This window comes from Coloeus monedula (genome assembly GCF_965178545.1).
Source record: "Coloeus monedula genome assembly, chromosome: 9".
NCBI classification, from domain to species: domain Eukaryota; kingdom Metazoa; phylum Chordata; class Aves; order Passeriformes; family Corvidae; genus Coloeus; species Coloeus monedula.
In genome coordinates this window covers 609,241-619,337 of record NC_138789.1, presented here as the reverse complement: position 1 = coordinate 619,337, position 10,097 = coordinate 609,241, and the positions used below count along the sequence as shown (strand labels likewise).

Genomic DNA, 10,097 nt, shown 5'->3' with positions numbered 1-10,097 from the left:
AGTTGAAAAAGCTGCAAATATTTGCCCCAAACAACAGGGAAAAATGTTTAGTTTTTTTCCAGGAAAAGAAAATATTCACTTTGTTTGCACAGCTACAGCCCTGACCTAGATAAAACTTTGTCCAATACAATGATCTCTTCAGCTTAATGAAAATAGCTAAGAAAAAGGAATGTAATACAGTAAGACTCCAGCCTCACTTTGCTGGCTTCTTTCACAATCTCATCATTTATTTTTAAATAGAAGTCCTGTTTCAGAAGCAAGCAGATACTTTGTCTTTAAAAGGCCATGAAAACATCTCCGTATTGGAAGAGCTCAGGTGGGTGACGCTTTCAGCGAGGGCGAGCTGCCTTTGCAGACCTGGGCAGTGCACTGCAAACACAGCGTGCAAAACAGAGAGAGAGAACATCAGAATCCAGACTGCCACCAGAATATTGGCACAGCACGAGGAGTGCTCTGCTGGTTCTTACATCAACACCCACACTGAACCGTGCAGAGCAGGATAGTGTTTTCTCTCACCACAGTAGCGTCCAGCAGGAGAGGAGAGGGAGAGGAGGAAGCAGCCTGTATCTTGTACCACACTGTGCCCTGGGCTCCAGCAGGCAGTTCTCACATTTAGCCCAGCGTTTATCAAAGTTAAAAGCCCTGTGGTCTCGTCTTCACGTCCCCATCCAACCAAAAAGTCTGTTCTTTGGCCAGAACACGGACAAATAACCCTCCCTCTTCCTTTGTTTTGTTCCCCCTCCAAGTTAAGGGCCACTGATCTCCTGAGATGGGTCAAGGCACACGGCAGGGGGAAGGAGGAGACGGGCTGTGGTTTTAGGGTGCAGGGCTGCGCCTCCCCGAGCCATTGGTGGGGCAGATCAGCAAGGCACTGTTGGCAGGAGACCCATGCAACAGCAGGGTCCAGTTGCTGTAAGGAGCACAGAACAGATGTGCAGCTCCTAAAAAACACTGTGATGGTGTGGATTTGGTCTTGTTTGGATACAGAGCCCAGCTCTGCGAGGCCTCGGTCTGTGCTGCTCTGTGGAAATGAGCCATGATCAGCTACAGCTGCTCCGTCTGCACAGGCACACGGGGCTGGCACTGGGGCTGCCTGTGGGCTTATAATAAATGCTGTAACCTGCACCTGCTCTCCAGGTGTTCCTGAGCTGGCTGCTCTGCCCCACAGCACCTGCAGAAACAGTGTGCAGGGGAACCACAGTGTTTCCAGGACTTTGATTTCTCTTCCTAGGATGCAGAGAAGGAGGCACGGTAAGAAGCTAACCTTTGTCAAGGATTTTTAGTGTTAATGGCAGAGATTTTGTCTTCACCAGCTAACCCAGCTCTGCTCCTACTTGCTTTGGCAGATGCCAGAGCTCCATGAGCCCGGCAGGGAGGCAAATGTACCCTTGGAGGGCAAGGACCTGGTGTGCCACCCTACATGGTTTGAAATATCAGCATTAACATCTACATTCATCAATAGAAATCACCTGGGGAGGGGCTGGCAGGCAGCCTCCAGCCCTGCACACAGATCAGGGATCCAGGGGAAGAACAATCTGTCGTGTGGGACGAAAGCATCGGCCCAAGGAGAGAGTCACAGCCTTTGTGTACCAAAGGGACTGAACGGACGTTTTTTAGAAAGATGTAGCATTAAGTTACATTGTATTATTAATTTTTTTTTCCTGTGTAATCCCTTGAGGCTTCACACTATCAGGATGACAGCAACTTTTTTGTTGCTCTCTGGTTCTGGAGCTTGTTCTCTGGCACACGGGATCCCCTCATGGGATCCCCGCCATGAGCGTAGTGTTCAAGTGCTGACAACCTGGAATTTCTCAAAATTGATGTTTAGGGGATCTCTGAATTGCAGGTTTGTTTCAGGATCTGGGCTTTGCCTGGGGTCAATCAGGCTGTGCAAGTGGGACTCTATCGGGGCTGACTGGTCAAACCCTTGACTGGCAAACCGCTTTTCTTTTTGAAGCATGCCTTCAAAATGTTGGGCTTTGAGGAATTTGACCTTTCTGTGTTCTAGCAGCTCCCTGGATAAAGTATATTGTGAGGCTGATGTACGCAACTTAAGCAAGCTGAGGGGCAGAAGAGATGAAAGAGCTGCTGAATCACAGTCTCTTTCTGTCATAATGATTGTGTACATTATTTGTCTGTATCTCGATAGAAACGCTACCTGCAAGGTCCTGTTTTCCCTCCTGCCTCCCTACACCTCGATGTTCTCCTGTGCAAGCAGCAGTCTAAAATACCCCCTCTTCCCCTTTGCCAGAAGGAAGCGTGAGTGTTGCCTCCAGGACTCAGCTGCCCAAAGGGCCTGGATCAACTTGTGCCTGTCAAACTCTTCCCAGCAATCTACAAGGAACAAACTGAAGAGAATTAACACCGGTTGTGCCTCTGCCGGTACCAGAGCCAGCCAGGACCATCATCCCAACCCTCCTCGGGGCTCTGGCCACCTTTGTCCCTAGGCTTTGGCAGAGCAGCCCCCCTCCTCGATGGTCTGCACCGGGTGGATGGGTAGGACCAGGTGCGAGATGCGGCTCCACAGCCCGCTCAGCTTGTCAGAGTCCATGTGGTCGTGGGAGCTGGGGGTCCTGGTGCTGGTGAACTTGGCCCAGAGGAAGTCACGGACCCTCTCCTCCACCTGCCGGAGGCTGATTTGGCTCTCCAGCACGTCCTCCTCCAGCAGCACCGTCAGCAGCAGGGCCACGTCCTTGAAGGCGGCGCTCTCGTGGTCGCAGTACTTGTAGAAGATGAGGGTGGCCCCCGCGGGCAGCAGCTCGAAGCGGTGAATGACCGCGGCCCGGCCCCCGGCCTGGAACGCCGAGCTCAGCTCCGAGTCCAGCTCCAGCTTGGCGCGGTCGCTGTGCAGCCCGGCCTTGTCGCCGCCGTCGATGTGCACCGTGCTGCCGTGCAGCGCGGCCGAGTAGGAGTCGGCCACGCGGGCGCTGAGGCACCGCAGGGTCCACTCGCCCCTGCGGGCGGCCGCGAGGATGATGATGGCCGGCTGCGTGTGCTGGGACGCGTTCAGGTGCTTCTGCAGGAACTTGCGCCCACGAAGCCACAGGTGGGGGCTCTGGCCCGGAAACCTGTGCTGCAGCTGGTCGAACTGGGACAGGAAGGCCTCCACCGCGGGGTTCTTGCGGGGCTGCTGGGAGCTGGAGGTCGGGCTGCCGAAGCAGAATATGCAGAAGCCGAGCACTGCGAGGCCCACGACGACGAGCCCTGTTCAACAGGGGAGAGACATGAGACGGGGAACGGGAGTCAGTCCCGAGTGACCTGCAGTGACACGCTGGAAGGTAGCTACAATGGCTCTTTTTCCCCTCTCAGACCTTCCCCCCTGCACCAGGGAAGTGGAGCAGGTTGGCCAGGAAAGGCGAAGGGGTCGCTGGCTCTGTGTTGTGAGACTCCCACTCCAATACACCAGGCGAGGGGGCTGCAGCTCCAGGGATGAGGGCAAGGCTACAGCTTTGTGCAAAACTTCCTGAGGGAATTGCAGCTGCCCACTAGCTTTCTTCTCTTTCCTCCTCCTCTGTTTTCTTTAGGGTTTGTGGCTGTTCACAGCACCACTTGTGGAGGTGTCTGACCCAGGTAAAGTGCTGCGTTCGCTGCCCTCCTCCACGCTATGAGCGAACAAAGGCCACTGTGCTTCTGCTCAGAAAACACAAGGCAGCAAGGTCCAGACACAATGGCTTGTGTCCCTCTCCATGACAAAGCAGGGTCTCTTGGTAACAGGAGAAGTGTGTGATGCAGATCAGCATCACTGCCCCTGCTTAGAGCCCCATGACAGAGCAGGGCTGGGGAGGGCTGTAATAATCAGCACAGTAGCTCCCCAGACCTCCCAGGACATCCCAGGGCACTCACAGCATGATTAACAAAATTTGCCAGCTTTTGAGGCTGAAGAGCTGGAGGGAAAGCTGCTACCATAGGCTCAAACTGAGCCTGTATTTAAGGGAATGTTTTTTTCTTTCAAACCCTCAGAAGACGCTGTGAAAGGTCCCGAGAGAGAAGAGTAATTTAATTAAATGTGCTTCATTACTTGCTCCTGGAGGATCAGTGCCTTCTGGTCGATGAGTAACATGCAAGGGAAGCTTCTTTTCCTCACCTTTCCACAGGAGGGACTCTTTGGCCTTCTCCTGCTCTGTGTTTTGGGTGGTGACATTCTGCAGGCGAGACCGAGTCTCTGGATTTGGGGCTGTGTCCCCTGCAGTAAGAGAAAAGACATGTGCCACTCACTGCTGAGGGAACAGGTAAATGGAGCTGTAGTAAGAAAAGCAGGAGCTCCCAGCTGAGGGAAGAGTTAGAAGTGAATACTGCTTTGGGTTAATACTGCCCTGAGTCCTGGCTCTCTCCTTTTGGGCTGGGCAAGGAGAAAGCCAATGCAGAGTGCAGTGTGGCTTCATGCCTTTCAAAGCACGACAGGAGCCAAAGCAGAGAGAAAGAGAGAAGCCAGTTAATTTCTGATATCTTCTTTCCTACTTGACTCCAGAAAAGTGACAATGGCTTCTAAAGATCTCACCCAACTACTGTTCTAATGCCCATGGGAAGTGTAGGCCTGGGCACAGAGGAAGAGCAGCAGTGTGCAGCCACCAGCTCACCTTTTGGTCTTTTCCTTAACTCGCCTTGGGACCTGCTCTCCTGTGTTTCTTGCTCTCTGGGTGCCTCTGGCTCCCAGTCTGGGAGAGTGGCACCGGTGCTCTTCTCTGCCAAGAGGCCCCCGGGGACATCTTCCACCCCAGTCACATCCAAATGTGTCATTTCACTCTCAGAGCTCCGTGCCTTGCTTGCTGACAAAGCATCCTCCTCTGCTCTGTGGAGGCTTTCACACTGCCCAGTTGTCTCCTGGTGCTCCCATGTTTCCTGGTGGACAGGGCTGCCTCCTTTGCCATCCACATCACCATGGTCCAGCCCAGCTGTGGGGAATAAAGTTCACAGACCCCTTTTAGCCCAAGAACCAACAACTCTTTCTCCTGCTCTGCCTCCTCTAAGCCAAGGCCCAAGTTATCAGGCCCAAGGGTGGGGAGAGACTCACCTTCATCCAAGTCCTCTTTATCCAGGGGTCTTTCTGAGACACCTTCTCTTGTCTTGTCAGATTCTTCCAGCAATACTTCAGTTTCCTGGGGAGCTTTCTCCTCTACTGTGGGACCAGCTAAACCCAACAGTGTTGTCTCTCCCCCATCAGCAGTTGATTCACACACTGAAGAGTCCTCCTCTGGTTTGCAGGATGTCTCAGGCCCCCTGCTTGTCACTTGGTGCCCAGGTGCTTCCTGGGTGGACTCCTGGTGCTCAGGTGTTTCCCGAGTGGGTTCCTGGTGCTCAGATGTTTCCCAGGTGGGCTCCTGGTGCACAGGATGCTCTGCTGTGCTTCCCAGCTCACCCTGGGCTGGTCCAGCTGTTGGGATCAGAGTTCACAAGCCCAGTGAGCCACACAGGAGTCAAGAATGCCCAGTGCTTTACCACCACCCACAGAACTCCCAGTTCTGGCACTGCAGAAACATTTACCTCCAGTGAGAAAGGAGAGAGAACAGAGTGACCAGAAGTGAGAAAAACTCTTGGGCTGAGATCCAGACAGCTGAGTGAAGGGAAGAAGGGAATCAGTATGCCAAGGCAGTCGCTCACCACCTCTACAAGCAGACTGATGCCAGGCCAGTCTCCCAGCAGTGGCCACCTTGGAAGTCACCCTCTTCTCCCTTTCCTCCTGTGCCCTAGTTTTTGTTGCTGAGCATGATGCTACCCTGTATTCAATAACCCTTTTCCCACCTTGGGTCCCTGCCCAGTCTTCGGCCCACCCCAGGGTATTGGCTGGGCAGAGGCAGAAGGCCTTGATGCTGTGCCAGCACAGTTCAGCAATAGCCAAAACTGCTCTGTTTTCAACATTTTTTTCCCTAAACCCACAAATCCAAACCACAGCACTTACAGCTGCCATGCTAAAGCCAACTCAATCCCAGCTCATGTCCTAGGTGGGGTGGGCAGGCAATTCCTTTGTCAGGTGGTAGGATATGTTACCACACCTTCCATAGATAGGGGGTTTTCACAGATAGCTATGGATTTGAAGAATTCCTAAGGCTGTTGTTGAGTACAGTCATGCCAATGCACTTCAAACATCTGTCTGAATGTAAACGATAACTCTGCTCATGCTCTGTCTGCTTCTGTCCTGGAGCTGCTCTCCCAAGGAGCCATGGCAACTATTTAATTAGAAACAAACACTGGAGCATGGTTCAGTAGAGAGATGCTGAGACTGAACAGCATTTGTGACATATTCTGACTCTTACAGAACCAAAGTGCAGCTCAAATTTCAGGCACTATTTGTGAAAAATTGCTTATGAATGATCAAGCACTACAGTGACATAAATGATTACGCTGTAATTAGAATAAACACTGACAAAAAGGGCAAGGAATTCCCTTCTAATTTGGAAACAGAGAAAAAGCTGCACTTGTCACTTGTCAGAACATTATTTTTACATTCTTTGCTGATTATTACAGTAACACTTCTGACTATCTAGGACAGACCTGAGCTGGTGATGGCATCACCGTATCACTGACACACTCGTAGGTACGAGTCATAACAAGGCTCCCACAGAAAGTAAGTACACGGTAGAAACCGAAGCATGAGGAACTTGGAGGTATCCTGCATTTCCAGCTGGGCACAAACTACTCCTTGCCCTGCTTCTTCCAGAGTTTTTCCAACCCCAGAAAAAACTGGTGGAAAACTGGCTTATTATTTAAGCATCTGCGGATGGGAAGCACCAGGATGTAGGGAAGAAAGCTCTTCCAGTTTGGATCTCTCTCTTCAACATTCCTTGTGCTGCCATCTCAGACACAGAGTCTAAACCTGCTGCAGATAGGAATCTAAAACTGAAAGTAACTTGTTCATCTTTCACCCTTTAAAAAATGACGGCAACTTGCTTTCCTTGGCCTGGAAAAGATGGGATTCTTTTACTGGTTTATTTTTCTTTTGCACAGGTTTCCCATGTCACTGCTGAAAACTTGTAGCAAAGGGATTTTCCTAGCAGATGGAGTAAGCGTAGGATTCACTTACCTCCAGGCAGATCCATGCTTGGATTCTCTTCCATTTTCCTTTTCCCCTGGAGCTCTGGCCTCTGCACGGTTTGGTTTCACTTTCTCCAGTGCTCACACGGGGCTGTATCTCCCTGCTGCTCGAGGGGCTGACCGAGTCCTGCCCCGCTCACAGACACCATCCCGTCCTGGGCCGGGGCATTCCACGCAACGCCCAAACCCTGATAAGCAGAAACACGGGAGCAGTGATTCACGGCGGAGGAGGCTCCTCCTCCAGGATTCCCAAGGTGAAAATGGGCGGATGTCATCCATAACCATGAACCTTCAGCCCATGGGCTGTCAGCTATCTCGCTTCCCGTCAGTCCAGGGGTTAATGCAAGCCGCATTTATCTGGGGACATGCCAGGGGGGTGAGGCACTGCTTGCTCATCCCGACGGACTCCGCCGTGCTCCCGGACGGCAGGCCCGCAGTCCGGGGCTCGGCAGGCTGCCCCGTGTGCCTTTGGGCAGCTGGTACCTCACAGCCAGGCCGACACGGAGCGATGAGCCTGCTCCTCGCAGCGCTCCTCCAGCGTGCGGGGCCGGCAGCGCTCCGGCAGAACCCGCCCGCGGGCCCGGCAGTGCCCGGGCTGCGAGCCCGGAGCCGCAGCCCGACTCCTGCACCCCTCCAGAGATAATTCCCCCCGGCTAAAGCACTTTGGGACAGGGCACAGCCGGAGCCGGGCTCGCTGGTGTAACCCGGGAGAGCCGATGGCTTTCCCAAGCACAGCTAAGGCGGCATGGAAAAACTCCCGAGAAACTTTCCCCGCCGGAGAGTGGCCCGTGCCCGAAACCTCCAGCGCAGGCTCCTCAGCAGCTGCTCGGCGCAGGGGGACGGACACCTCGCCTCCCAGCACTGTCTCTCACACGCGATTTGGGGGTGTGCGGTGCAGTCGCTGCTCCGCCGCCCGGCTCCCGTCCCTCCCCTCCCTGTTCCCGGTGCTGACGCTCCCGCAGGAGAAGGAAGTCAGGAGAACAAAGTGGAGTCGGACGCTTACCCAGGCAGGTTCCGAGCCGGTCAGGGCGGCGATCAGAAGCAAAGGGGTGGCAAGAGGAGGCCAGCGCTGGCCTTTCCCCTTGCCCTCCTTCTCAGAGGCCCTTCGGGGGCAGGACACCAGCACACACCCTGGAGCCTCCGCTGGAAGCGTGACGGTGAACTCTGCCCTTCCCTGGCTCCCGGCAGCCTGCTGGGAGCTGTAGTTTTCCTTCCCACAGTCAACAATAACTCCTTTTTTTTTTTTTTTTGGCTGTATTTCTGCAACTCCGTGGTTGTGCGATTTCCTTCAGGCGCTTCCCGTATTCAGTAACAGTGTTGTGGATTGAAATAAGGAAACCACAGTGAGGGGGGAACTGTTTTGAGAGCTGATTTAGGAAAAGGGCTACAAGAAAAGCAACCCAAACATGTAGGTAGCAAAGCCCAGACTGTGGAAATGTCACACTGCCAGTGCAGGGAGGCTGGGGAGGATGTGAAATGGACGGTCTTCAGCATCAGCCTGGAGGGAAGGGGACGCAGAGCCTACCAGTGTTCCCTGAAGTGGTCCAGAGACTGCAAGCCGGGGGAAAAGGTCTGAGAGCGTGTGTGTCAGCCCCCGGCCTCATTCAGGCAATGCTTTTCCAAAAAATTATGTTCTAACTTGTGGTGCCTGCACAGTGGCATGTACAGGCATGGGTGTGTTCCAACCCCTTCCCTATTCCCCCTGTGCAGGACACATTTCATGGAAAGCAGCAGCATGGAGCATGCCAGGGGGAAGGCAGCAGCACAAGGAGCTGCAGAACAGAGACAGCAAACCCCCTGGAACTCAGCTTGCTGCCTTTTCACCAGCATCCCCAGAGGAGCCCAGCAGCAAATGGCTGAGGCAAAACACAAGGAAAGGCAACTGAAACGGTGCTGGGAAGGAGCAGGCACTGAGTGGCTGAGACTCCTCAGTCTGTGAAGCAGAGGGCTGAAGGGGGACATTTGGCTAATGTTTGATTTGTTTCAGTTTGACTAAATCCCCCCGCTGCTAGTACCTGAGGCACCTGTAAAACAGGTAAGAGGTTGGGTTCAAATGGGCAGAAAAAAATACTCCTTTATGCTGTGTGGAGGAACCCTTACTGGCTCATGGAGCACAGAGGCAGCATCAGAGGGGTCAATAGTGTGTGTGCCACATTACCCAGGGCTGTCAGCATGGGCACAGGTATCAGTACTGATGCTGCTCGTGTCAGGAGGGTGATGAGAAGGCCAGGTGTGCTGGGCGCAGCGCACGCAGCCGAGGCAGGGCTGCACCTTAGTTCTGACAGCGGCTTCCTCATCACCCGCAGGGCCAGGGAGGGGACAGTGGCCATGGCAGACTCAGCACATTCCCTTATCGTGACTAACCTCTCACCAGGTGCAGCAGAGGCTGTAAAACCAGGAGAATGGAAAAGCAGGAAGGAAAAAGTTGGCATGGCTGATCCACAGAGGCCAAGGTCACCTTGAGGGCCCTGCTCCTGCCTGCCATCAATCTCGCACCCTGACTTGAACTGCATCAGTAAGAAACAGCCAAGGAACAGCAGAGAGGAGCTGCAGGTGACAAGGGCTTTGTGAGAATCCAAGTATTTTCTATCCCTCTGTCCCTAAAACCATCCAGTCCCTTCAACACAGCAGGTGTTTGGGGCTGAGGGCCCACCCTTTCCACAGAAGCACAAGTGTCACAAAACTGGTGGCAAGTGTGTGACCAAATCAGGGGGTCATTTCAGCTTCTCCAGGTTGAGAACCTGGTTCACAAAAAGTCGTTTGTCAGGAAAATTACCTGGTTGGCCTAGGGCATGAAGTCATCACAAAACTGTTACAAAAAAGGATCTTGACATTGTTATGTTGATTTTTTTTCCTGGTGTGGTATTTGTTACATCCTCTTTTAGTTCTTGCTTTAGAAAACAATGCTCAATGTGTGTGTTCTGCTTTTAGAACTGAAAAGACGGACAATATTTACTGCTGGTATAGAAGAAGGTATGTTTAACTTAACTCACAAATATTCACTTGCTTTTGAGTGAAACTGCAGCATTTATGGTGTGTTAGTAAAGCATTTAAGATATTTTTTGTTT

The 10,097-nt window shown here is 52.9% G+C and overlaps 1 protein-coding gene across 1 annotated transcript; it reads right to left on the bottom strand.

Annotated features, from left to right (window-relative positions):
- Positions 1 to 263: 263 nt before the first annotated feature.
- Positions 264 to 8,165, bottom strand: TOR1AIP2 (torsin 1A interacting protein 2). Its single transcript, XM_082286888.1, has 6 exons — positions 8,033 to 8,165; positions 7,019 to 7,217; positions 5,012 to 5,371; positions 4,578 to 4,892; positions 4,085 to 4,183; positions 264 to 3,204 (listed from the first exon to the last, which is right to left on the bottom strand). Exons 2-6 carry the CDS (start codon positions 7,050 to 7,052, stop codon positions 2,444 to 2,446), a joined length of 1,569 nt encoding a protein of 522 aa, XP_082143014.1. The 5' UTR covers positions 7,053 to 7,217; positions 8,033 to 8,165; the 3' UTR covers positions 264 to 2,443.
- Positions 8,166 to 10,097: the final 1,932 nt, after the last annotated feature.

What these genes read in the sequence shown, in the direction of transcription:
- TOR1AIP2 (XM_082286888.1), bottom strand. Translation starts at nt 7,052, where the DNA reads ATGGAAGAGAATCCAAGCATGGATCTGCCTGGAG. An exon ending in GTTAAGGAAAAGACCAAAAG is followed by an intron (nt 4,184 to 4,577) that starts GTGAGCTGGTGG and finishes CTCTTACTGCAG; the next exon opens with GGGACACAGCCCCAAATCCA. An exon ending in AGAGTCCCTCCTGTGGAAAG is followed by an intron (nt 3,205 to 4,084) that starts GTGAGGAAAAGA and finishes CCTGTTGAACAG; the next exon opens with GGCTCGTCGTCGTGGGCCTC.